At 51.9% G+C, this 27,420-nt stretch overlaps 3 protein-coding genes across 4 annotated transcripts in view; 1 reads left to right on the forward strand and 2 right to left on the reverse strand.

Annotated features, from left to right (window-relative positions):
* The window catches only part of LOC126037494 (electroneutral sodium bicarbonate exchanger 1-like), a 102,784-nt gene that overhangs the window by 25,549 nt on the left and 49,815 nt on the right, over positions 1-27,420 (forward strand). The gene's annotated exons all lie outside the window — the stretch shown is intronic.
* LOC126037487 (electroneutral sodium bicarbonate exchanger 1-like) overlaps positions 8,995-27,420 on the reverse strand; it is a 116,999-nt gene continuing 98,573 nt past the window's right edge. Inside the window, exons 8-12 of the mRNA XM_049797819.1 lie at positions 12,608-12,781; positions 12,371-12,508; positions 11,792-11,892; positions 11,167-11,271; positions 8,995-10,896 (exon numbers count right to left, since the gene is read on the reverse strand). Coding sequence (XP_049653776.1) covers positions 11,184-11,271; positions 11,792-11,892; positions 12,371-12,508; positions 12,608-12,781 — 501 coding nt within the window. The 3' untranslated portion in view covers positions 8,995-10,896; positions 11,167-11,183. The remainder of the gene's footprint in view (positions 10,897-11,166; positions 11,272-11,791; positions 11,893-12,370; positions 12,509-12,607; positions 12,782-27,420) is intronic.
* Positions 13,325-27,420, reverse strand: part of LOC126037492 (electroneutral sodium bicarbonate exchanger 1-like) — a 116,428-nt gene continuing 102,332 nt past the window's right edge. Inside the window, exons 4-9 of one of the 2 annotated variants that reach the window (XM_049797829.1) lie at positions 26,478-26,658; positions 16,418-16,570; positions 15,575-15,688; positions 15,075-15,236; positions 14,210-14,461; positions 13,325-13,393 (exon numbers count right to left, since the gene is read on the reverse strand). In XM_049797829.1, the coding sequence (XP_049653786.1) occupies positions 14,282-14,461; positions 15,075-15,236; positions 15,575-15,688; positions 16,418-16,570; positions 26,478-26,658 (790 nt within the window). In that variant the 3' untranslated portion in view covers positions 13,325-13,393; positions 14,210-14,281. Of the gene's footprint in view, positions 13,394-14,209; positions 14,462-15,074; positions 15,237-15,574; positions 15,689-16,417; positions 16,580-26,477; positions 26,659-27,420 lie in introns of both variants that reach the window. The other variant, XM_049797828.1, reaches the window with a different exon arrangement.

Genomic DNA, 27,420 nt, shown 5'->3' on the forward strand with positions numbered 1-27,420 from the left:
CAGGTGGGGGGCCCAGCACAGCCCCCAGCACCTTCTGAGCACGGGACAGGGGCCGAAAGACAGGCTGGGAGACACGGGCACAGCCTCATAGAAGTGGCCACGGATACCTTTGGTCTGCTCCTGAGGAAGGCTCGAATGATGTCCAGGGTATTGTCTTCCTCCCTGGGCAAAGCCAAGGCAGAGCAGCACAGATCTGGCCAAGAGAGAGCAGGAAGGGCTGGGGGGCAAGCAGCAGGGAAAACCCGAGCCCTCTGCCCAGCTCCCAGGGATGCCACAAGCCCTTGCTCAAGGCTGGGACACCGGTGTCCCCTGTGTGCCCCAGGAGAGAGGGTGTGATGCTGGAGGGCAGCACAGGGAGGGGGCCCTGCTGTGGTCTGGTAAGGGATGCGCTGGCACCAGGGCACAGGGAGAGTCCCTGTCCCAGGAACGCCAGAACAGAGCTCCCTTCCTGGCCACTGCGCTGTGGGAGCTCTGATGCCAGCCTGGCTGGGGGATGTGAGCCTGGCCCAGGACAAGGCAGGGCAGGCTGGGGAGCCCCCTGCTCCACAGCACCCGCACACTCACCTGCCCGCAGCAGCTGGACCTCGGACATCTCATGGGGCTTTGGCCTGGATCTGGGAGCCGGGGCAGCTCCAGCCTTCTCCACCCAGGCCTGCCTAACGTGGCCAGGGGGTCTCTCCGCCATCCTGCAGGAGGGAGGGAGGAAAGGGGTGAGGAGGACCCCCTGCCACCCCAGGGGTGGTGGGGGCAGAGGTGGCTGTGCTCAGGGGCTCCTCGCTCCCATCCTGTCCCAACACTGTCCTCCCAGACACTGCGGGAGCAGGGCTGGCTGCCACAGGGTGTCGCAAAGTACCCCAATGTCACTCCCCTAAGCCCCCTGATCCCCCCTCCCCAGAAGCCCTCTGGCTGCCCCGGAGCACATGGACCCCTCCTCGCCCTGGGGGGACGGGACTGGCTCCCTCTTCCTCCTCCTCCCGCTATGGGGCTGGGGTTTGTCTGTATGGGGGCATCCCCCTTGTCGCAGACACCCCTCTGTCCTCTGTCCCTTCCCTCCCAGGGCCTGGTGCCACCCCCACCTACGGCCAGGCCGAGCCGGGGAGCAGCCCCCAGCCCCTCAGGCACGCCGAGGCTCTTCCCTCGTCCTCAGGAGGCGCAGGACAAGGCCCGCCGGGCTCCCCTCGCTCGAAGGCAGGTGGGCACACCGGGACACCAGAGGCCTTCCTGTGCGCTCAGCCACAGCGATCTGCGACCGTTGGGGTCTGCTGGGTTGCCCTGGTTACGGCTGCCGCGGCAGGCGGCAGGGTTCCATCGGCCGTTCGCTGGCACGAGGGAGGGGGGGAGTCCCCCCTCCCCCCCTCCCCGGGGCCTACGCCCCCGCTGGGCTCAGCCCGGGCCTGCTGGGTCGTCTGAGCGGGCGCGGGGGCCCAGGCCGGGGTGCTGGGGGACGCGCTACGCCCGGGGTGGTGGGGCCGGGAGTGAGGTGGCGTGGGCACAGAGGGGTCGGTGCGTGGGGACGGGCGGGAGGTGAGGCGAGAGGCCGGTGGGCAGCGGGAGGCTGCGGGTCGGGCCGTTGCGGCGAGCTCGGCCCAGCAGCGGGGAGCAAGGCGGACGGCAGCGGCGGCGGGGCCGGCAGGTGGGTACGGGCGGGAAGGGGACGGGAACGGGGGAGCGGGGGAAGAAGGAAGGAAGGAAGGAAGGAAGGAAGGAAGGAAGGAAGGAAGGAAGGAAGGAAGGAAGGAAGGAAGGAAGGAAGGAAGGGGGAAAGGGGAGGGGGAGAGGCGTCTGGTGATGGGTCAGGGATGGGGTCGATGAGGGGGTCAGGGATGGGGTCGATGAGGGGGTCAGGGATGGTCAGTGAGGGGCTGGGGGCCACTTGTCTGGGAGGTCCAGCCGTGGGGTGGGCGCAGTGATCAGCTGGGTGGTGCCGTTCAGGTTTGTGCAGCCTGTGCGGGTGTAGCGTGGTTTGGAGTGATGGGGGGGTGCAGGCAGGGTGGGCTGCGCTGTGCAGGGGTGCAGTCTGTTTTGGGTGCTGGGGGAGGTGCCCTGGACAGACGTGTCATTCATGCTGGGGAAGCAGAACCAGGCGCTGGTGAGCCGGTGCAGCGGTTCCTCCTGCGCAACATTCTTAGGAAAACTCTCCTTTTTCTTTCCTTTTCCTTGCTCCTTCACTTCCAGATCTCCGTGGTCGCAGTTTGTGCTGCCTCACCTCCAGCACAGCGTGCAGAATGAAACGACGGTCACAGAATTCGTCCTCCTGGGGTTCTGCAGCACCCCAGCCCTGCAGCGCTGCCTCTTTGGCCTTTTCTCTGCCCTCTGCTCTGCCACTCTGATGGGAAACGCACTTGTCTTTCTGCTTATCTGCCTGGACTACTGCCTCCCCATGTACTTCTTCCTCTGCCACCTCTCCATCGCGGACATCTGCTACGCCTCCAGCAATGTCCCCCGTATGCTAAGGAGCCTCCTTGGACAAGGCAGAACCCCCTCCTTTGCTGGGTGTGGGGCACAGAGCCATCTTTATTTAATCTTTGCACTTACAGCGTGCGTGCTGCTGGCCATCATGTCTCACGTTCGCTATGTGGCAATCTGCCGTCCCCTGTGCTATGCCCTCATCGTGATCTGGAGGCTGCGCCTCACCCTTGCCACGGTTTTGTGGGCTTTGGTGTTTGTATTTGGTACACTGCAAGCCTCTCTGGCTTTACACCTGCCTTTCTGTGGCCCCTGCGAGGTTGTCCACTTCTCCTGTGAAATTCTTGCTGTCTCAAAGCTGGCCTGCCCTGCCGCTCCTGCCAATAAAGTCCTGATCTTTGCTGTTTGTGTGTGCTTCTTCCTCTTCCCTTTAGCCCTAATCCCGATTTGCTCCCTGGACAGCCTGGCCACCGATCTGCGCATCCGCTCTGTGCCAGGATGGCACGAAACCACCTCCACCTGTGGCTCCCACCCGACCGTGGTGGGTGTCTTTTATGGAAACGCCATCTTCGTGTACGCGGGGCCCGGGAGCGGTAACTCCTCTGGGAGGGAGAAAGTTCTTTCCCTTTTCTACAGTCTCGTCAGCCCCAGTTTGAACCCCGTCATTGACAGTCGGAGGAACAAGCAGGTGAAGGAAGCCTTGCTGAAGCTTCAGAGAAGGAAGAGGGTCTTTCATTCCGTCTAGCTGGCGCTCTAGGCTTTCACCTGTCTCCTGTCTTTCTGCTCTTTCTTCTTGAGCTCTTGCAGTATTTCTCACGGAATGTTAAGTGGTTAAAAGTGTCCTCATTTCAGCTGGGATAGAGTTAACTGTCTTCCTAGTAGCTGGTACAGTGCTATGTTTTGAGTTCAGTATGCAAAGAACCTTGATAACACTGATGTTTGCAGTTGTTGCCGAGGAGTGTTTAGACTAAAGTCAAGGATTTTTCAGCTTCTCATGCCCAACCAGCGAGAAAGCTGGAGGGGCAGAAGAAGTTGGCACAGGACACAGCCAGGGCACCTGACCCAAACTGGCCAACAGGGTATTCCATACCATGCGACATCCCATCTAGTATAGGAACTGGGGAGTGGGGGGGAAATCGCTGCTCGGGGACTAGCTGGGTGTGAATGGTGGGTGGTGAGCGATTGCACTGCGCATCATTTGTACATTCCGATCCTTTTATTATTGCTGTTGTCATTTTATTAGTATTATCATTATTAGTTTCTTCCTTTCTGTTCTATTAAACCGTGCTTATCTCAACCCACGAGTTTTACTTCTTTTTCCGGATTTTCTCCCCCATCCCACTGGGTGGGGGGGGAGTGAGTGAGCGGCTGGGTGGTGCTTAGTTGCTGGCTGGGGTTAAACCACGACAGAGACAGAGTCACAGCAGCACAGAATGGATGCTGAAAGAGACCTCTAGAGATCATCCAGCCCACCTCGGCTGCTCGAGCAGGGCCAGCTGCAGCAGGCTGTGAGTCTGCTTCTCGAAGGTTCTATTGGCTGCGTTGCTCCCAGGTTATGGAGCTCGCATGGGAAATGGGCAATGAAGAGGGATGAAGTTTCCAGGCACTTTCTGGCCGGTGCAGTGATTTTTATTTTTTTTTCCTTCTGACTTTTTTTCTCCCCGCTTCCTGGTCTTGCGGCTGCCCAAGGCGCAGCCAGACAAGTGGAGGAGGGTCCCTGCCTGGCCTGCAGCTCCCTCCCTCGCCATTCTTGGGGTGATTTGGGGTTATTTTGCTGTGTCAGTGAGGCAAAGCTGGGCTTTCCGCGGCTGAGTGCAGTGGGACCCAAGGAAGGCCGTGATGGTCTTGAGGCTTTGAAGGGCTGTGCACCGAGCCCTGTCCCCGCTGGAGGGGACACTGGTGGTGTTCAAGACGAAGGCCTTGCAGCCCTTGTTGTCGTGTGTGCCCGTGTCCCCCCCGGCCCCCAAGGTCTGTCGTTGTCGCAGGGGCTCTGTGCTGCTTTCTGCGTGGGGCCGTGTCCGTGAGTCCTGCAGGGACCTGTCTGTCCTGGCTTCCCCACCAAAGGGCTGCTTCCCCTGGGGAAGGGGACAGGGGAGTTGTTCCCGTTCCCGTCCCCCCCACCATTGCCTGCCCCGCTGGTGGTGACTGGGCCCTGGGGGTGGCTGGGTTCCCCTCGTGGCTTGCTGGCTCGGATTTGGGGCTCAGTGGGGCTTTTGCACCTCTTGGGGGCTGTTTCTTGGTGCCCCCTGTGCTCCCTCCCCCTCCCACATAGGCACCGAGCGGTTCTGGAGAAACAGCTTTTAATTGAAAAGACAAGAGAAAAGGTCCCATCCAAGCTGGTCTAACCCCTCCCTAGCCCCCCCCGCCCACCCCCCCTGCCATATACCCCACCCCTCCTCTCCCACCCCCCACTCCCCCCATCTCCATCCCTCTCACCCCTGTCTAATCCCCACCCCCCCCTCACACCCTCACGTTGGCTGCCAGAGCCTTGCGCTTGCTGGGTGCCATTGGCAAGGAGCTCTGCGCCTGCCTCTTCCTCCGCTTGCCGGCCGTGGCAGGTGGGGACGGTGGCAGGTCCATCCCCGCATCCTGCCACGGCTCCTGGGGCTCCATCCCACCGTCGTTGACTATTTTGAGGCTCAGCATGGCGTCGCTGAGCTCGGGGATGCAGTAGTCGGGGGTGAGCATCTCCTCAGGCAGCGAGAGCGAGCTGAAGTCGCAGTCGGGGGTGTCTGCGCCGGTGCCACCAGTGTCCCCAGGCATGGGGCTGCTGCTGGGAGCATGCTGGCTGATTGCCAGCCCGCCCAGGGAGCAATCAAAGAGCATTAGGGCCTCTTGGAGAGCCACTTTCTCAGCGACGGCAAGGGCATCTCCAAGGGCTTGGCTGGGGGGGACGTCGCCGCCGGGGGGTGCCCCCACAGGGGTGGCCATGCTGGGGATGTTGATCTGTGCCAGCTGCCCCTCGCTGTGCTGGTAGCCAGGGATGGACACTGGCAGCTCCAGAGGGTCTGGGGCCACCCCACTCCTCTGGTTTTTGTAGGGTGCGAGGTATCGTGGTTGGCCCTGGGGGGTCCCTGGGGCTGCCCAGGCCAGGGGGGCCCCGCAGCCCCCGGAACTGCACAGGGCAGCACCCGGCAGAGAAGCGGAGCCTTGGCCGAGCGTGGCGGTGGCCGGTGGAGGCAGGTTGGTGGTTGTCCACGGGATGCGGAAGACCCGGGGGTCGAAGAGGCAGCCACATGGAGCCTTCTGCAGACCTGTGTGGGTGAGGGGGAGCCATGCTGGGCCAGGGGGACTGTCCAGGGGCACCCGCCGAGCCGGCCCCGATGGCTGACATCCCCCAGCTCTGGGCCAGGGGCGTGGGGAGCTTGTGGCCGGGGCGATCCCCACGGGGTGAACCGCTGTGCCGGTGGGACAGGGTTGCAAATCGGGGAGGAGACTGGCATCTAGGAGGTGAAAGGGGAGAGGTGGCCCCAAATATTTGGGGAATTCTCTGCAGATGGGCTTTACTGGGCACGCGCCGCCCGGGCGAGGGCAAGGATGCTCACCGGGGCTTGCTGAACCCCCATGCGAAAAGTGCCGGGGGAACGGGTGTGATGGGGATGGCGAAGGTGCCAGAGCAGACTGGGGTGCCATACCTGCTGGTGGTGCCTGGGGGGCCCGGGGGGCCCGGGCTGCAGGGAAGGGCTGCTCCCGCGTGGGCAGGCGGCACGGGTTGGCTGAGCCTAAGAGAATGAGACAGGAGCGATGGCCGGCGGTCACCTCTGCTCTTGCCCCCCAAGAGCGTCCCTGGGCTGCAGGGGTTGGGGTCGGTCCCTACCTCGAGGGTAGAAGGTTTTGGGGAGCACGAATGGCTGGAAAAGCTGGGGCGCCGGGGGGCCCCAGGGCCCAGGCAGTGGGAGCTGCGTTGGTGGCTGCGCCATGGTCCCTTCTGGCTGTTGGCTGCCAAGGACTCTTTGGCGTCTCCCCGGAAGGAATGCGGGGGCTCCCTGTGTTCCGCCCCACCCCAAGAGCCTCCCCAGCTCCTCCTGGGGAGGAAAAGGGTTAAGGGAGGCTGGGGTGCCCCCGGGGCCTACAGGCGGCTCTCGGGGTCTGCGGGTGCAAATGCTCTTGGCTTTCAACAGTATTTTTCCGGTGGGGGAAGAAGAACAAGTTGATTCAGCCGAGCCGAGTGGGCACCAAGCTGCAGCCGCAGCCTCCTTGCGCCAGATGGCAAATGCGTTTGTGACCGTTGCCCGCGCTTCTGTTTCACTGCGTTGACCGGAGCGAGGCAGAAATAGGAAAAAGGACCTCGAGGGCGCGAAGGAAGGTCACGCGGTGTCGCTCGGTGGCACGCTTTCCCCCAGCCCTCGCTCCAGTAGTGCTGTCAGGTCTTTCAGTCTCCTGCTGGGAAAAGCAGCAGCTCTGGATCCCCCTGGGAGGGGGCGGCCCTTTCCCTGGGTGCGTGACACCCCGGAGGAGACGGTACCCGCCGCCCCGTGCTCCCAGAAAAGGACTGGATTCTGCCCAACGTCCGGTGTCGGGGCGCTGGGGCTGTTTGCGCTCTACGGGATCCCAGGGATGGGGTTAGTACATCCCCTCCTCGTGCTTGGAGGATTCGGCGCTAGCAAGGACACCCCAAGGGTACCAAGGACACAGGCCTCTCGCTCCCGCTGTGTGAACAGTGTGTGGCCTGGGGGAGTCAGGACAACTGCCGTGAACCGGAGGCCAAAGATCTCTCCTGGCCTGTATCCTGGTAATCAAAGAGATTGCGCTCTGTTCGTGAGGCACCTCTGGCTGCAAGATTGTGCAAGGCCATGTGCTGCGTAACTTGTGGCAGGGACCGATGCTTGGGGGCGTGAAGGCAAGCGCGCTTCTAAAACCATAAAACTCCATTTCATTTCAGAGCGCAGCTGAGCCACCCCGCTCCTCAAGACTCTGCCATCTGCACCGCTGTGGCTGGGACCGGGCAGTGCTGCACATCCCAAAGGCCACCAAGTCACACCCGTGTCCCTGCTGCTTTGCCGGGAGCTTCTGCGATGCGAGCGATGTTCTGGGGGCTGATCTCTTGGACTGCAGCTACTCTGTCCCTGACCAGCAGCTGGCTAGGAGGGTTGTGTCCCAGGTGGAATTCCACCTCTCTGACGAGAACCTGGCCAAGGATGCTTTCCTCCTGAAACATGTCCAGAAGAACAAGATGGGCTTCGTCAGCATCAAACCGCTGACGTCCTTGAAGAAGGTAGGCAGCCCGTTGCGTTGGCCAGCCGGGGTGGGAAGTGGCCTCCACGTGGAGGATGCCTGGGTGTCTGGGTGTGCTCTGGCTGTCTGCGGTGAGGTGTACGGGGAGGTCCAGGCTCTGCTCAGGCTGCCTGTGTCCCGGCAAAGCGTTGGTGGTGCAGAGCTGGGTCCTGCTCTCTGCCTTCAATGTGCTGCAGCAGTTCTCCACCCAGGGAGGGTGGCTGGGGAAGCGGTGAGCAGTCCTCAAACCCCAAGCCCAGGGCTGGGTTCGCCTCTTCTGCCCGTGGTTCCCCTAGGCTGCTCTGGGAGAGATCATGCCTTAACTAAAAAACTGCAGGGAAGCACTGGTGGTGTGATGTCCAGGGAAGCTGTGTCTTCTTGCCATGGTCCGGGAGCACAGGCGACCTTCTCCCACAAATCCTGAATGGGGGATATTGCCTTGCCATGACCTCAGGTTGATGGGGTTGCAGCCTGCCTGGATGATGGGTTTAGGGTGGCCCCTGCCTGGGGAGACTCACAGTGACGCAGTGGCCCCCTCTGTCCCTCAGGTGAAATACCTGACGCATGACTGGTGGCTGACGCTTTACACCCTGCAGTTCTCGGAGCTGCTGGAGGTGAATGAGGAGGGCACCAAAGTGAGGCAGTGGCTGATAGCATACGTCCATACAGAATGTATGGTATGTCTAAATATTTGTTGGTTTTAATATTTTGTACCAGCCGTGGAAACTGGTTTGCTGCTAGGTGACTGTAAAAGGGAGATTTGGTAAATAATTATTAGAAATCTTATACTAACACTATGATTGAAAAAATAGACAGAAGTGTAGCCAAGTAATTAACTAGTAGAGTTAGTAACCCACTCCTAAGTTTTACAGTTCTTTGCTCTTATGACTGGATGTTCCTGTACATTAGATAAGATTAATATTGAAACTGACCATATATGACTAGAACCATGTTAATCTCCAAGATCAAAGAACAAGGATGACGAACAAGACTTGAAGGTCAGCCAACAGAATTTGAAATGGATCGGTGGGCGCAAAAGCAGCCCTTCGACTCAAATGAAGAACCGTTGCGTGCGATCAGATGTAGGCAGTCCTATGATACTCAGTTACAGTAATTTTTATGTCTATGTATAGTAATCTGATTAATATGTAATTAGTTACGCCATAGAACCTGTTTGTGCTGAAGCTGTGGCACGCATGCTAGGTGGAACTATCCCCCGTGCATCCAGCGCTGCAATAAAGAATGCCTACTTTCTAAAACTCTTAGAGAGTTTCTTCGACCAGCTTTTCGGTATCATGGGTCCCCATCCCCGAGTCCCTGCTGAGCGTCCCCCCCAGCAGACTGCTGCTGGCCTGAGAGCTGCTGCCCCTGGAGCAGGACGTGCTGCACAAGGACCCCTCGGCCCCCTCCTGGCCCGGCAGCAACTTCAAGCCCAGCAATTTCAGCAATGCCTTCACTGGATTGCTCCTCGCCAGCAAAGTCTTCCCTCCGCTCGGGACAGGCTTGGGCACAGGCAGCTGCTACGGCCTCTGCCCCAGCACTGAGAGCACTCGTGGCTGCGGCTGGGGGAGTGGGGTGGGTGCCTGGGCACCCTGGCCCAGCAGCCCCTCGCCAGATGCCAAACCTCTTGCCGGCAGTCCTCTGGCAGCGGCGTGGGTGCCTGAGCCCCTTGGCCTGCGGGATGCGGTGCTTTGCCTGCCCCACTGTTGTCCCAAAAGTGGGGTCGTTTACCCGGCGTGCAAAATGCCAATATAAACACAGAGCAGAGGTATTTTATTCCAGTTCATGTTTACGAAAAGATGGGGGCTAGGTGGTAATCCGCAACGCTAGCACCCCTCATGCCTAAACGGGCAAGCAATCTATACAGTTCAGTTATACATATTCGATTTCCAAAGTTCTTCCCAAAACTATTGCTGGGAGTCGCTTATCTCGCACAGTTTCTATCAGGTTGAAGTTCCCCTGCTTGGAATTAAAGGTCCAATGTTCTTTTCTTCTACAGCGCATGCTCAAGGAGAGTGGGGGGGTAAGTCTTTTTGGTGTGGAATTGAGTTGGTGGTCATGATCTCCCCCTGCCACCTTTCTTTACCTTTCCTCCAGTTTGCGAAGATGTTTCTGACTTCATGCCTATTAGCAATTGTTCAACTTTTTGGCGCCTCCTGGGGTAGGATGTTCCCTTCTTCTCAGTCTTTTAGTTCTTCTCCAGGGGAACAGTTGTTAGCAAGGCATGCGTTGATCATACAAAGGGGATCTTGTTTCACAAGAGCTTTGTGGCCTTTTTTGTGTGGCTTAAGTACATCATTTCTTAAGTACATCATTTCCCCCTGTGGTGGGTTGACCCTGGCTGGATGCCAGGTGCCCACCAAAGCTGTTCTATCACTCCCCCTCCTCAGCTGGACAGGGGAGAGAAAATATAACAAAGAGCTTGTGGGTCGAGATAAGGACAGGAGAGATCACTCACCAATTACCGTCACAGGCAAAAGAGACTCCGCTTGGGGAAAATTAACTCAATTTATTACAAGTCAACCAGAGCAGGGTAATGAGAAATACAACCAAATCTCAGAGCACCTTCCCTCCACCCCTCCCTTCTTCCTGGGCACAAATTCACTCCCGGATTCCCTACCACCCCCCAGTGGCACAGGGGGACGGGGAATGGGGTTTATGGTCAGTTCATCACACGTTATTGTGATACTTGCCAAACCAACCAAGAAAGGTAAAACTGGAACGCAGGGAGCAAATGCTTTTCTTTCACCTTAGACCAACGGCTCGGAGGCTCTCTATGCTGACCTGCCGCAGAGGGTATCCCTCTTGTATCAGTAAGAGATGTAGGAGCGAATTAAAGCCAGGACCCCAAACCAGACCAAAAACCCGGTCGTGATCAAGAAGAAAGTGGAGAATGCATCAAATACAACAGAAAATTATTTTGGACATTCCCAGTTTACATTTGAAAAAAAGAGAAAAAAAAAGAGGAGGAATTAGGTATTAAAAGAGCAGCACTGAATGATAAAGCTGTAGCAGTCCCTCTACCACTACAAACCCACACCCCCACACGCACGTACGCACACAGACTTAACACCACCAAACTCCCCGTGACTGTGACGTTCCCCTCAGCTTGCTGGTCTAGAGATACTGAATGCCTGAAGCACACCAAGGATAACTGAAAACATCTGCATGGCTTTAATGGGAATCCTCCAACTGAAACAAAGCGCTTTCTCCCTCTGTCTGCGTTGGCACATCCCCGAGTCACGCTCTCACTCCTCTCCTTCAAAGTCAAGATTCCTAAACGTGAAAAGCGGGAGTGGGGAAAGGCGAAGGGAAGAGAAAAAGAGGGAGAGCATCATCAGTGGAAGACCTGCCAGCTGCTGCTGATTCAGCCCTGTTTGGGGGACCACCCCAGCAGAGAGGAGCTGGTTTGCATGCCACGGTCCTCCCTGCCTGTTCCCAGGGACAGGCCGTTTGCTCAGCCTTGCCGGCCAAAGCGTGGGAAAAGCGTAGGTGTGCGCCGTCGCTTGCAGAGGAGCACGGTCACGTTCACGTGCAATCCTTTACCTTTTTCCTCCCTGGATTCAAAGGGTTTCTGTCTTCAAAGTGAGAGCCTTCCATACGGTCATTTGTGACATTTCATCCAGGATAACAATCTCAGAAGGATCAGTCCTGCAATAAATATTTTACATAGCAATCCGTGATTATGGGAACTGATGCCACCAAGGGCATTAGCATCAGCAAGAGGAACAGCGGAGCCCCGAGAATCAAAGCTCCGCATAAGTGTGGGAGGTTTTGCTGGATGAGGAGTTTTGGGAGGCAAGCCGGGGAGCTGCAGAGCAACAGCTCTGTGCAAAGGCTCTTGCTGGGGCTTAGCCCCGGTCCGGGTTCCTAAGCCACTGCTGGTACAGATCACGCCTGCAACTCCTCATGTGTAAGTATGAGGATCTCCAGCTACCGTAAAGGCACTGATGAGGCAAGGTTTGGGGGTCAAACATGAGTGCTGCAGCCACTCTGCTTGGGGTCAGAGCCCTGCAATTGCCTCCTGCAGCCTTGCCCCCGAATTCGATTTTCCCACCAAGCTGCCTGCTGGTTTCTGTGGGATGCCCCACAAAGAGGCAAGTGGAGAAAACTCTGCCAAACACCTTCAAGCTAATCTTGCCGGGGTTCCTGGCGCTTGGTGGGGCTTTACCCGTCACTGCTTTGCTTTGGGATATCCACGTCACTGGTCTTCCCCACGTTCAGCTGAACTGAACTTGCAGCAGCAGCAGCTTCCATGGCCCTCCTGGACTCCTGATGTAAAAAAGGGACAAATCACGTTCTCTGTCTTTGATCAAAGTGGAGATAAGCTGAATGCCCAGCACAAACTTAGCAGTCTGCCCTCCGCTTCTGCCCCTTGGCAGCTATAGGTATTAGTGCAGCAGGGGAGAAACCGTTCACTCCAAAGATTTCGGGGCAGGGGGAGTGTGTGTTCAAAACACGATTATGAGCAAGTCTTGCCAGCAGCAGCAGCCGCAGCAGCATCTAATAATAATCATCATAATGATAATGACCTTTGTGAAAAACGACTCGTTTTAAAAATTACACCTGTATTCAAACGTTCAGCTCACTGCTACTTGAGGAAACAAAGGTTACAAAAGTTACAGGCTATTGGGATCTATTTCAATTGAGTGCTGATCTTCCCCCAACGTTTCCAGACAAGCTGTAAGAGAAACAGGCAATCTCACAGACACACGGAGATGTCCAGCCCCGAGGACACAGCAAGCCTTACCTCTTCTTCTTCTCCGGCTTCATTTCTGGCATCGTCCAACTTCTTCTTCCTTTCTGGCATAAGGTCATCCAGAGAGCTGAGCTCTCGCTTTGAGAAGCAGAAATCCATCGCTTTCCGGACAAAGACAAGAGCCAAAACCTTCACGAATAAGAGGGAAGATGCGGTGAGCTCAGAGACGATGCCACCTCTCACTCCAACGCTGCAAACACCCCGCTGCCGAGTGGCGGCAGCTCTTACCGTCATGGGAAAGATGATGGCGGCACGGGACACCTTGATGGTCCAGAGCAGGACGAGGCAGGTCAGCTGGATCGCCGTGAAGAAATGCACCTTTCGCAAGGGCACGTGCCTCAGGTAGATGAAATCCGGCTGGTGTTTCGCCAGCATCCAAAACAGCTTCAAGCGATCAAAGAACTGCGAAATAAAAGGGAAAGGTTGCCACCTTGGGACTGCGGCAAGTTGCTGGCCCTCTCGAGACGTGGAGGCACTTTGCAGCATCTCGCTTGCCGTCAGAAATCCTGGATCCCACTGCATTCCTCCTGGGAGCAGCACCCATTTTCCCTTCGCTCCATCTAGCAACCGGCTTGCCCCTGAGAGCTGCCCACCAAACGGCAACTATTCCAATGCCATTCCATTATTAGCATTTCTCGGCCCACTGAATCCCCCCGCGAGGATTTCCACCAGTGGTAGAAACTGCCTTCCCTTTGCACCAAATTCCCCCGCTTTCACGTAACCAAACACTGACCTGCCCTAAACCCTGCAACAGAGAGCGCTGAACTTGCCTGGTCCTCCCAGCCCTATCTACCTCCTGTGCCTCCACCAATCTTTTTCTTACACAAAAGAGTTTCATTGCTTGCTCTGCGAGAAGTTTTTCCCATGCCACTGCTTTTTTCCCTGCTGCTACGGAGACAAAATACCAGGGAGCCAACATGCTGCACGCTGTAAAAGAGTCCATACCTGAATTCCTCTGAGCGACGACACACCCATGTAGAGAAAGACGCCATAAAGTACAGGCATTGGTATAAACTGGGGGGGGGGGGGAACAAAAAGAAAAAGAAAGAATGCAATCGTTTCTTTTTCTGTATTGCATTTTCAGTATTACCACCCTCTTCTACAGGCACTGCCTAAAATTGCTTGAAGCTTTCCAGCTTCCATTCAGGCTTAGAGATAGGTCAGATATTAACCATTTTTTTGCCATTTTGTGCGCACGAGTGAGCTAAGGCTCTGCTTTAGGCTGAACTTGGGAGTTACCTCTCATCAGAATAACCCTATTTTCCAGAAAGGTTGGAGGAAAATAGGTGATTTCACCCGTGCTACCCTATGCCGCATCCTCTGGCGGTAGAAGAAACACTTCTGCCTATTCTTGGGGCAACAGGCAAAGGCCACAGGCCTCCTCCTAGCCTAGAGACGAGATTACTTTGTGGGAGGAACGTGCAAGGAAGCCCACAGGGATGACCTCAGTGTGTTTAGCTCCTGGGAACGGCTGCTCCGGGGCATTTGGGGAGCAAATTGCAGCCACTAAAGGGCTGCCTGTTTGAAAGACAGCAGATGTGCTGGTCTGAATATGCTCAACTGTAACCCATAAACATGGGTGGGCCTGAAAGACACCCAAAAATTCAAGCAGTTGCGTTGCTCGCTCACCTCGAGCACACCAAACAGGGGCCTGAAGGGCTGCAAAGCCTAACTGAGGCTGATTCCCACCGTGGGTCAAGCCCCAAGGGTTGGGATCACCTCCTCCTCCTCCGCTCCACAACTAACTACTCAGGCCTGCAGAGAAGGGACTGTTTTTCTGTAACCTCCAACAAGCTCGCGGTTGTTGGGTGGTTTGCATTTTCCTCTCACCTTTAACACAGAAGTGAGGAAGACGGAGCAGCCCATGAGCACAAAGATCAGCAAGCCAGTGACTCTCTGCTCTCATATGCCCAGAAACTTGGGTTGTTCTCCTGGAGCTGAGCAGTCAGACTCTACTTTGAGGCTATTCACGTGGGTGATGGACAGGACGGTCGCAGCCACAAACCAGGGCAGCCCCATCACAGAGCACACCCCGAGCATCACGGCCACCACAAAAAGGTCCAGGTGGTACCCGCATCCTTTCTGCAGGCAGGAAAACAAGAAACAGAGCATCCTATAGCACAAGAGCAAGGATAACGTCGCAAGTCAGACTCAAACCCTGCTCGAGCACAAGTCAATTTCTTCAGAATTCAAAACAAGAAATGGAAACAAGCAAGGGTGTATGCAGACTTTGCACAAGCACCTGGCATGAAAATCTGGCAGGAGTTCAGAAACAATGGATATGCAGAGCTTGTGCGATACATACTTCTCCAAAAAAAAACCAACCCACAACCCAAAAGCACCAAATCATATTTTTCACTCACAAAGAAAATTCTGCCACTTGCGAGGAAGGTGTGACTCTGAGTTATCCCTGGCAGCGCATCAAAACAATTCATTCCCCACACCTGCTGCTGCTGCCATTTTAAAACAAAAACGCACTTCTCTATTGCTCCAAGATTAATTTGCTCCTCCAAAAGGTTGCTCATCTATACTGCCCTGTCACTTGCTCCCTGCTTCATCGTTAATCCAGGAGAGCATCCTGCCACGCAGCCTGACCTTGTCCCAAACCAATGCCTTCAGAAAGCATCGGGAATAAGAGCTTCCCCCCAGACCTGCAGCCCAGAAGGGGCTGGGGTCATCTCTCGCAGGCCCTTACCTTCAGCTTGTGCTCCTTCCTGTTCACAATAACGGCACTGATCTGATGGTCCATGAATATCAAGATGGTGCAGAGCAGAGCTGGGACGAGCGCAGCCAACACCGTCCACCAAGGGTTGGGTCCTATGGGGTTGATGAACCACCCGCGGTCGTCTCTGGTAGGCTGCAACAAAGCCCACACATCAGCATTGTCTCCCAGCCCAGGCACTCCACTGGCTTTCATTTTCCCCTCCCTCCTTGCGTCAGAGCACCTCCCAGCCCTGGCTTCATGTCCCCCTCTCCCGGGGGCTTCAGCAGTGCCAGTCTCCTCCTTGCAAGCAGCTCTAGATACTTCCCCTGTAGGTATCTAGTTTTGGGGCCATCTTCTCGTTTCCAGGAGGAAGCAAGGCACTTGGAGGTGGAAGAGGAGATGGTCACACCACCAGCATCTCCTCCAGACTCAGCCCTGCCCTGCCCCGGCATCACCTTGTGGCACCCCCACGTGCCAAAACACCCCGTTACCTTGAACGCATGGGGGACCTGGAGCTTCGGCAATGGGATCCCAACCACAAAGTCAAGGAGCACCATGATGACGATGGTGAGGAAAACAGCAAAGTCGCTCACTGTGGACCGTACCTGGGGCGAGAAACCAGAGGTGAGAGGGGCATGGCAAACAGGGCCGTAAGGTGAGATGCAAGAGTTGCAGACATCCACAACATTAAGGCTGCTTAACCAAATCCCACCACCCCTCTGAGCACATGCAGCCTGATCCCTTGCTTAGATACTGCTGCTGTGTTTGTCCCTGTGAGATCTGGGGTCAGACAATAAAAAAAAGCTTAACTAGGCCAACAAGGGTTGGTTTAAGTCAAAATCTAAAGATAATAATAATAATATTAAAAATAAGAAAACACATGTCTGCCACTACAGCTACACTCACAGCTACAATGGCAACAAGGCACTGAGGCATCCTTTAGTCCTCAAAAGGAAGCTTCTCATTCGAATCTACTTTCCACTCGAGCACATAATGCGCAGAAGGTAGGGGAAAAAAAACAAACCGAAAACCCCAACCCCCAAAACTTTGGGAAACCTGACTTCCTACTACCTGAGGAGAAGAAAAAAAATAAAAAAAAAATCAAACCCCAAAAATCTTCAATCTGGGGCAGGTCACGAGGCAGGTGGGAAACGCTACGATGATTTTGCACTCATGGAAATGAGTGTGGGACATCCAAGCTCTTGGAGAGCTTGGCCTGCAAGGCCAACATTTCCCAGCTTGACCAAGGCAGGGCAAATACTGCTTAGTGCTCCAGGAAAGCCATTTTGGGAAACGAGTGCGGAGATGGACACTGGCCACCTCCTTCTACTTACTCTGGTTGGAAAGTAGAGGCTGGTTTTAAACGTCTTCAAGAAGCTTGACAGGGCAAAGGTGGCGAAGAAGAGGATGCAGCACCAGAAGAATACATCAGGGGTGTAGGGGCCGTCGCGTCCACAGGCAGGTCCTTGAAACTCCCCACGCAAATACTGACTTTCCTGGAGAAACAGAGCGTCAGGACACAAAGGCAGTGCACGTGCGGCAGGGAAACCTCGCATAGCTAGGGGGTTTTGAGGATCTTGGTCCAAGATCCATGACCCTGTAACTGCTCCTGCCAATGGAGATTTATATTTAATGAGCAGCAGCAGCTGAACAAGTGACACATCGAACTACACAGCGGAGAAATGAGATGTGAGGAGACACCATACGCTAGTAACACATTACAAGAAACACTCATCCAGGTGACACTCTCCCATCAGTTGCTTGCATTCATAGCACTGTGTTTCCTTAACTGCATCTGGCTTCAGTCCTCACATCTTCCCGCAAAAAACAACATGCCAGGCTCTCCCAACCCTGTGAAGAAAACCTCATCAGCTTTCCTAACTAAAAAGTAATTCTTTTAAAAATTATTTTTAAACCTGAAAAGGACTAGGATTCACAGGACTAGCGTCATTACATTCACTTCACAGTCCTCCTCAAAATGGGAGAACAAAAGATAATTGACATGACAAACGCCACAGTTACAGACGTTCCTTCCTGGGGGTGCAGTTCGCACACCTAGGAGCTCATGCATGCACGAATGGGTGACGCCAGGCAGCAGCCTCCTTACGTGCCTCTGACCTCAGGAAGAAACAGATAACATGAATACTTTTACTCCATTTGCATCCTGAGGACCAGAGATGAAGCCCAAGATTTGCCTAGATGACACAGTCAGTTCCTTTAAGGGATGAAATTGTTCGTTTGAGTTTGGCTTCAAGGACTCCCACAGCTGGCGATTAACTAAGAGGTATGCTACAGCGAGGAGCCCGACACACAGACTGCAGGACAACTCATCACGCCAGGCCTCTGAGCTTGCAGTTCTCCGCAGGGCCCGGTGCTGCCTGAGCAGGTGGATGGACTTCCCAGTTCCAGAAATACAAGCTCGTGAATCAAACCCTCCTCAAGCACGCAGGCAAAACTGGCTGCGCTTTAGCGAAGCAAACCAACAACGAGGCTTCCTTTGTTTGGGTGCCTCCTGTCTGACGATGCTCTGGGCTACTTTCTCTTCCTGGCAGCAACAGGAATAAGTTGCTCTCATACCTACCAGCTTCTGACAGAGAAAGAGGATGATCTCGTTCTTGCCTGCTAGGACCAGGGGTGGCAATAACGCAGTCTGCCGAGACTGGAAGGGGATGCCTTGGAGGCGGAAACACGCGGGTGTTCATTACTCCTGGGCACTCGGAATCACGGGAGGAGATGATGCCGAAGGGCCTGATCCGATTCACAAACTGACGCACCTTAGGACTGAAAAGGCTTCTCCTTCCACTAACTTACTTTTCTCTGCAACAACAGCCTCAGGAGAGTAACTTCTCCGTAACCCTTTACACTACAGCAACTACAATACTTAATCCTAATGTACCTTACAAGAAAACTACTGCGGTCTTCTCTACTAGAGGGCCAACGCTGCTGCGCTTTACATTTTATTAACCTTTTGAAACAACGCACTAGCTTTCCTTGCAATCGCATTACGTGGGCTTCCTGGGACTTTATATATGCACGTTCATTTTCTCTGGCTAAATCAGATTTGGAACGCAGGGGTGGCCATCTGAAAACACTGCAAAACATTCTTTTTACATACATCAGTTCTCTGGTGAAGGCAACAACTGAGGAGGATCTTCAGCTAATGTAAAACTGCGAAGCTCAGAGGAGTCGTACTCCAGCTAAAGATCTGCGCACTACTAGGCAGGAATGTCAAATTAAGCAATGCCCAACAGATACAAGTCATTGGACCTTTTCTTTTACAAGTAGGAAAGAAAGGGTACACAGAAAGATAGTGGTCTGTAGAAAATGCATGTAAATCATCAAGATTTCCAAGGATTACTCGAATCGCTTCCTGGAGAGGCCAAAACAAGAAAGGAAGGAAGAATATTAACAAGATAGCCACAATCCCACTGCCAAGTACAGTTTTCAGGCTTGGGAAAAAAAAAATAACATTACAGTTTGCAGGAGTCATGGAAGAGCAGGTTCCAGATATTTTGCTTTTCCTCCTCCCCTTCTTCCCCCTGCTCCCTCCCATCACCTTAGAGCACGCTGCCCTAACAGATTCACAGAAACTGAAGTGAACGAATATCTTAACCCTGAATTAACATAGAAGCAATACTATGGAGAGTGGAGGTGTGCTTTTAAATTTAACAAGTTCTACATTTAAGAAGCCTCCTCCTTGCCAGCACAACACATGCAGTATTGACCTGTTTCAAAAATAAACATATTCCCCTTTTTCGGAATATTGACCCAATTCAGTTACAAAGGAACTGTAATTCAGCCCCAACAAACTCCTGCTTTATAAACGGGAAACTTTTTCTAGGAATACCTTTTGTTGGGAAGTGGCTTGCTGAAAAAGGACATGGGCCTGTGGAAAAGTTCACACAGAGCAGAATTCTGTGTGAAAGAATGTCAGTTTGAGCAACAAGACTAGGCCTTGGCTGAAAATAGCTGGCTTTACTGATATTGGGAGAAAAACAACAGCTGGTCTCGCTGTTATCAGGAGAAAGACAGGGACGGTATGACCTTGGCATAACTTCACAAGTAACTTTTGAAGAAGTTCTCATGAGAAAGTTACTGAACACGCGTAGCTGCCAACCACAAGTGGGTGTGTTTTAGTAATGAATAAACATTAGCAATGTACCAATCATATTAGGACTAGTAGGCATAATTATCGCAAACTGTATAAATATGAGCTATCCGTGCAAATAAAGTTGAATCACTTCTATCACTCATATTGGGTCGACTTATGTGCATTCCTCCGCCGCTCCAACAAATGGCGCCCGAACGGGGACCGAAGAAAGGGGAATTGGAGCGACGGACACTGAGAAGCACCGGTAGCAGCGACCGGGGGGCAAAAGATTAACCGAACGCTGATCGTCTTGGTTGGTGTGTTAACTCTCGTGCCTGGACCATCCAAAAGGGGTTCGCCGTCAGTGAGGGCTACTGGAAAAAGGCTGCAAAGACTTTTTAACCGAGGTGCCTTAATCAAGGTAGCACCCAGGAGTATCAAGAAGCTGGCCGGCAATGGATCAAGAGGTAGCCCTAAAATTATTACAGTGCTTTTTAGAAAAGCGGGGAGTAAACTGCATTAAGCAAATTTCGGGGTTGGTCGCGTTAAGGGATGCTTTAAGAATCCGGATTTATTATTTAAGGAGAGTGAATGGCGTAGATTAGGAGACGTATTATGGGATATGGTAACTGATGACGATAAATCAGCTAAAAAACTAATGAAGCAAGGACAGAAACCTTTCAATTAGTGTGGGTACAGCTTTTGAGCTTAGTACCTGGAATGCTATCGGAACCTCCCTATGGGATGAAATTAGTGACGGGTCTAAAGAAGTTAAAGATCTTGTAACTTTATGGAAATTGATTAAGACAACTCTGTAAGAAATGAAAGCAGATCGTAAAGCGTCTGCTTTTGCTGCTCTCTCTCTCCAACCGCAAGCGAAAGGGAAAAGCGGGGAGAAAAACATAATGCAGCGAGAGAGACTTTTTGGAGCTTGTTCGCCTACTCTCGTGCCCTTGACTTCTGCTCCACTCCCTGGGACTGCCGATATTAATCAGCCATCCGACAGTTCCCAAGCCTCCCTAACCGTATGATTAAAGGAAACCCTACAGAATCAGGGAGTGAGTAAAAATCTGCCTACGAAAAACCAGCCCTCAGATACCACCGTTCAACATGAACAAATTATACCTAGCATACACCCTGATTCAAATAATGCAAACAAGGACTTGGCTACTCTAATAATAGAACAAAAAGAGACAATGTTAGAATTGTTAAAGGAAATGGGGAAAAGAGACGGGGAAACCAACCGCACCCGTGACAGACGCAGAGCCGCCTGTAATAGCCGCTGCAGAAGAAAGGCAGAGACATTGGAGGGGTGTAATAACAGATGCCATTATAGAAGGGACTATGCTCTAAGCATTCCCAGTTATTGCATCAAATGGACAGAAAAAATGGGAGGTGTTTGACTGGAAGGTCATTGAGAAATTAAGGAATGCTGTGAGTCAGTAGGGAATCAAATCTGCGTTAACTCACCAAATACTGCAATTCATTTTTTCTGCTGATACGCTGATACCTCGAGATATTAAACAGCTAGCACAGTTGATTTTGACACCCGCCCGAATGTTAGTGTTTTTCTGGCAGTGGGAGAAGCTCTGTGATAGGGAACAAGCAACATCACGACAACAAACAGATCCCCTATGGGGAGTAACCATGCAGATGCCGATGGGTGCTGGACCCTTCGCATCAGGGAACGCTCAGTTACAATGTGTCACTGAGGTTCATCATCTATCACAGATCTTGGCGTATCAAGCTTTTCTTACCGTACCAGACAATATGTACAGCCATGCTTTTACCCAGGTGAAACAGGAGAATACAATTTATGACCACCCTGACATGAACGAGGGCATGAAAGAAAACATGTTCAAAATACTCGCTTTTGAAAATGCTACTGAAAAGACACGCAAAGCATTGTGTAATTTGCCGAAAAATGCAGACATCGTTGATATGATAGAATACACGGATCGATCAGTGGACTCACAGAAAGTAGCCTATGCTGCCACAGCTCTCCAAGGAGCTACAAAGAAACACAAGGCCAGTAAGACGCCCTTGGTCAAGTGTTCTAACTGTGGCAAACGTGGACACATTAGGAGCAAATGTACAGGTACTGTTAACACTAAGTGCTGCAACAAGTGTAAGAAAGATAACCATACCACCAAGAATACAGGAAGAAGGGAAACTTTACACCGACTGCGAAGGCCCCTCGCGCGACGACACGAATGCAAGGGGCTTGAGCTGCCAGCCCTCTGGCAGCCTCGCAACCACCAGATCCGCCACCGCAGGAAGCTCCAGAGTGGATGTGGAAACCGCAGTCAACATAAAGGGACCATTGGGGTTTGGACTTAGTGCATTTTTAATGGGGCAATCTTCAACAGCTCTAGAAGGAATTCTGGTGCTCCCAGGGCTTATTGATGCAGATTATTGTGGGACTGTGAAAATTATGATTCATGTTTTAATCCCTCCTGTTTCTATTCCTAAAGGTACCAGAATAGCACAATTAGTTCCATTCAGGTCGTGTGTTCCGAACCCAGGTGAAGTACAACGTGGAGATGGTGGATTCGGCTCCCCAGCGAAACCGCAGGTATACTTTGCCATGGACACAACAAGAGGTAAACCAGAAAAGGTAGTGCAATTGGAAGGGCCCGATGGAGTTGTTGTCAAGAAACCGATGACAATCAATACAGGTGCTGATGTTATGATTATTTCACAATGCATTTGGCCTCCATCATGGCCATCGATCAATCCAAACTTTGGTATTGCAGGGATAGGGGGCACACAAGCCACCTTAGTAAGTCAGCTACCAATTACATTTGTGTTCCCCGATGGTGAACACATTACGACGCGTCCGTATGTCATGACTACCCCAACTGAATTGTTTGGCCTCGTAGGCCATGATTTATTGAGCCAAATGAAGGCAATGTTAGTGACGCATCCTTTTTAGGAGCGGTCACTGAGGGGTAGCCGATTCTGAAAATTAACTGGAAAACAGATGAACCTGTTTGGATTGATCAGTAGCTGCTAAATTCTGAAAGGCTACTAAAAATACAAGGGTTAGTTGAGGACCAGTTGAGAGCGGGACAAGTTGTTCCTTCTACTAGTCCATGGAATACATCAATATTTACCATTCCCAAGAAAAGTGGGAAGCGGAGACTGTTACATGATCTCAGAGCTGTGAATGTGGTGATGCACAGTATGGGAGCCCTGCAGCCAGGTTTGCCATCTCCAGTTATGCTTCCAGAAGAATGGGATTTGTTAATTATAAATCTAAAAGATTGCACCCAGATGGCGCTGAACGGTTCGCCTTTTCGGTACCATCGATTAACAAGGCAGAACCCTATAAGAGATACCATTGGGTCGTGTTACCGCAATGAATGCGCAATTCCCCCACGATGCGTCAGGTGTATGTGGCCTGGGCATCAGAGCCTGTAAGAAAGCAGTTACCTCAGTAACTTGCCACAGGATGAGATTTTAACTCAATTGCAGGACATCTTAAGCCATCGCGGAGTAATAATCACTCCTGAAAAGGTGCAAAAGGCAGCACCTTGGAAGTATTTGGGGTGGCACATAAATGCTAGCAAATGTTAAACCTCAGAAGGTTCAAATAACATGAGAAATTTCAATGTTACATCATGTCCAGAAGCTTGTGGGAGATATCCAGTGGGTGCGGAATCTTTGCGGTATCACTAATGGCAATATGACCCCTCTGGTAGAACTCTTGGGTATGAGAACACTGTGCAGATGAGAAACGGGAAATGACAGAGTTGACCAATTGGTTGCAGCGCCACGGGAGCCTCCTCCAGGGAATCGTTTTCAACAAAGCACGGCAATCGCATGCGTTCTTGCACCAACCCGCTAGGATGTTAGCAAAGCAATTTGACTTACCACTTACTGATGCCCAAGGTATCGTTAAAGCATGCCCTGATTGTCAAAAGGAAGGGCTCGGCTTGGGCTGTGGGGTTAACCGACAAGGTCTTTTGCCATTGCAGTTGTGGCAAATGGATTTCACCCATGTCATGTGGTTTGGTGCAAAGCGTTCTGTGCATGTGTGTATTGATACCTATCCTGCTGCCATGTGGGCCACGGCACGAACTGGAGAAAAGGCCTTACATATTGAATGACATCTTCACGCTTCTTTTGCAGTACTGGGTGTGCCTCAAGAAATTAAGATGGACAACGGCCCAGCCTATGGTTCTACACGATTTGCTCGATTTTGTAATTTGTGGGGAATTCACCACGGTACCGGTATTCCACATCTTCCCACAGGACAGGCTATTGTCGAATGGGCCAACCAAACCCTAAAAGAACATGCTGCAAAAACAAAAGGGGGGAACCCAGGGCTTACTCCCAGAGGAACGATTGGCCAAAGCCTTATTTGTGCTAAATTATCTTAGATTGACAGGTGATCACAAAGACCCACCAATGGTAGTGCATCATGTTCTTTTACAGGCAGAAAGGACGCAACAAAGTACAGGAATCATGGTAATGTATAAGGACCCAGAATCCAGGAAATGGTGCAGATCAGCAGAAGTAAAACTTACTGGGAGATCCTGGCTAAGTGGGACAAGCCATGGCTTCGCACTGATGCTGGACCCGGAATTGTTCCAATGGCGACTGGCACGGCACCGGCGGGTGCTGGAGCCACTGATCTGACAGATTCTAACTAATAGAGTATTACTAGTGGACACGGAGTCCTTCAGAGAGGTTTTCAGAACAGCGTGCCTTATTGTATATAGAACCTGCTTTAGGTAAAAAGTGTGTAAAGCATAATTTGATTAAACATAGTGTGATTACGGGAAGACAGTGTGGGGTAAAAGTTAGTTAAAGCCAAAATTAGGGGTAAGGTCTATTTCCATTAATAACCTGGGAACGAGGTTGATTGTGTTTCCACAGATACAGGCCCACGATGGACTCCTGTTCGATTTGCATGACCATCATCATCTGGAGCATCATAGATGATGTGGCAATATGAATACTACCTCAGCCAAAAACTAATGTATAGGTCACCTTGGCTAACATAACAGGTCAAGATTCTCTGTGCGTCGCAACTGTATCGTAAAGCCCATGAACCAATAGACAAGATGGCTATGACTCGTGCAGCGCGCCTGGCCAGCGAGCGCATGCGTCATAGATTGCAACCGAGGCAGACTTTTGGCACCCGCTGGCCACGTGTGCTAAAACCCGTTCCTCTGCAAATGTATAAATACTGGGATTTTCCAAAGAGCATCGGGCTGGTGTACAGTGAGGCCATCGTTGCCTCTGTGGGGACGCCCACGGAAAGCTGGCACCTACCGATTGCTGGGCTGAGTTCGTGGAGCAAGATGGCACAAGAATGTATAGATGGTTCATTTTCCTCATGGTCTGGGTCATTAGGGGTAATGGGTTGGCTCAAAGAATTATGGGCATTATTGTAGTTACTGTGATTTTAGCTATTGTAACAGTTTTACCTTGTTCAGCTTATTAAGGAAAATGGCATCCCAAGTTATTAAGCAAGCCTGGATTGCTCAAAAACAAAAAGAGGGAGAAAGATTTAAACGGAGACCTACAGTGGATTCAACCTTGTTGTGGTATTACAAATACAGACTTACAGCCGCTGCTGGATTTATTGTGGGGCAGCGGTACCTTAACTTCTACAAGACAACTAAGTGCACCGGGATGGCAAGCCTTGGCAGCAATTGGACAAAAAAAAAAAAAAAAAAACAAAAAAAAACCCCACAACAAAAAAACCCCATCACATCATCCATGTCTGGCAGATACGTTCCTGATTTACCCATAAATTTGAAACCTTATGCTGAGATTGATATGGAACACACTGACTGTAGTAAGCAGCATGACAGTGACACCGGTGATTGATCCACATCGGTTAACACCATGGGACAGTAAGAATGTTTGTGTGCCACTAGCTAAAGCTATTAATCAAACCTCTTTTTGTGTGCTTATGTATTTTATTAGGTATAATGTTGTTTTTACTGTGTTTAATTAATTGTGTTCACAGATCTTTGCAAAGGGCAATACAGCAGGTGTTAAAATTTTACCTCAATCTATATACAAACAAATAGATTGGCTGAAGAAACATACACAAAGATCCAGCAAGAAACTAGTTGGTTTGATGGAGTGTTACAATCAATATTCGGCGGGATAACACTATGGGTAATGTCATTGATTAAGGAAGCCTTATGATGGTTGGGTATATTGATATTAATCTGTGTAATAGTTAGAATTCCGTATGGGTGCATGATAAAAGGAGTCTCAAAGCTGACACACCAAGCTCTACTCGCACAAAAAGAAAAAGGGGGAATTGTTGGGAATTGGCTTCATGAAAAAGGACATGGGTCTATAGAAAAGCTGTGCGAGCAGAGTTCTGTGTGAAAGAATGTCAGTTTGAGCAGCAAGACTAGGCCTTGGCCGAAAATAGCTGGCTTTGCTGATATCAGGAGAAAAACAGGGACAGTGTGACCTTGGCATAACTTCATAAGTAACTTTTGAAGAAGTTCCCATGAGAAAGCTACGGAACATGCATAGCTGCAAATCACAAGTGGGTGTGTTTTAGTAATGAATAAACATTAGCAATTTGCCATTGTTGTCCAGGCCCATTGCCTTTTCCAGTCTGGCCCATTTCCAGCTTGGAGGTGCTCTTAGGATTAGTCTGGAGGCAAAGATCACACTGTTGTGCGATCACACTGCCTCACCGTGGCGTATAAATTCCTAGCCACAATTTCTCCTATCAGATGATTATACAGGGCTTCTGTTCCCCAATGTCTTTTCCTATGTTCCTCCCCTATCAAATGCCATAATAAGCAAGAGGGAACGATTAGCTTTCCCTGTGGGGTATGAGCCCACCCCTCTTCATTATATGACCCTTCTAAACCTGTAATGAGCTTTTGATCTTCCTTAGTGTATTCTGGCTTACCTTCTAGGGAAATCCACCTATCAGGAATTAAGGCCCCTTCTGTTTTTACCTGTGTTTTGGCCACTTGTTTTGCCTCTCTGTCCGCCAGCTCGTTCCCTTTTTCCAAATCTGAGCTCGCTTTCTGGTGTGCCTTAATATGCATAATTGCTACTTTCTTAGGGAGCTGGACAGCTTCCAGTAACTTCAGAATTTCTTCTGCGTGTTTGATATATTTCCCTTGAGAACTCACTAGTCCTCTCTCCTTCCAAATTGCTCCACGTGCGTGTACAACTCCAAAGGCATATTTTGAGTCTGTATAAATGTTCACAACTTTGCCCTGGGCCAATTCCAGGGCGCGGGTTAGAGCAATTATTTCTGCCTTCTGTGCGGAGGTGTTCCTGGGCAAAGCCCCCGATTCTATTACCTCTTGGCTGGCAGTGACGGCGTATCCCGCATGTCGATTACTGTTTAGGACGTAACTGCTTCCGTCTGTGAAGCGAGTTTCCCCGTTTTCCATGGGGCCGTCTTTCACATCTGGGCAACTGGCGTACGTTGCTTCGATGGTTTCCAAACGGTCACGATGTACCGGTTCTCCTGTGTTCCTGCTGAGAAAAGAAGCTGGGTTGACAATGTTAGCGACTACAATCTCCACGTCATCCCGCGCTACCAATATAGCTTGATATCTCAGGAATCTTTGTGGAGAGAGCCAGTGTCCGCCTTTTGCTTCCGGTACTGCTGATACTGCGTGAGACACCAGAACAGTCATCTTCTGGCCCAGAGTAAACTTTCGGGCTTCCTGTGTATTTAGTATCACAGCCGCAACCGCCCGCAGGCATCCAGGCCAACCTTTTGCAGTCGTGCCTAACTGCTTAGAGAGGTAGGCAACTGCCCATCGATACGGGCCCAGGTTTTGTGCTAATATTCCCAGAGCAATGCCCTGCTTCTCATGGGAGTAAAGAAGAAACAGCTTACTCGCATCTGGGAGTCCTAAGGCCAGGGCCGACATCAAAGCCTTTTTCGGTAGCTCAAAGGCTCGTTCGGTCTCCTTATTCCACTCAAGGTGTTTCTGCTTAGTGGCTGTCAACGCATACAGTGGTTTAACAAGCAATCCGTAATTATAGATCCACAATCGGCACCACCCTGTCATTCCCAGAAAAGTCCATAACTCTTCTACTGTCTGAGGTCTCCCAGTTTGACATATTGCCTCTTTACAGGCCTGTCCCAAAGGTCTTTGTCCCGCACTAATTTCATAGCCCAAATAATTCACTTTGCCTTGCATTACCTGTGCCTTTTGCTTGGATACCCAGTACCCCTGAAGTCCCAGGAAATTCAACAGACTCGCCGCCCACGTCGTACAATCTTTCTCT

Source organism: Accipiter gentilis, unplaced genomic scaffold, assembly GCF_929443795.1.
Source record: "Accipiter gentilis unplaced genomic scaffold, bAccGen1.1, whole genome shotgun sequence".
Taxonomy (NCBI): domain Eukaryota; kingdom Metazoa; phylum Chordata; class Aves; order Accipitriformes; family Accipitridae; genus Astur; species Astur gentilis.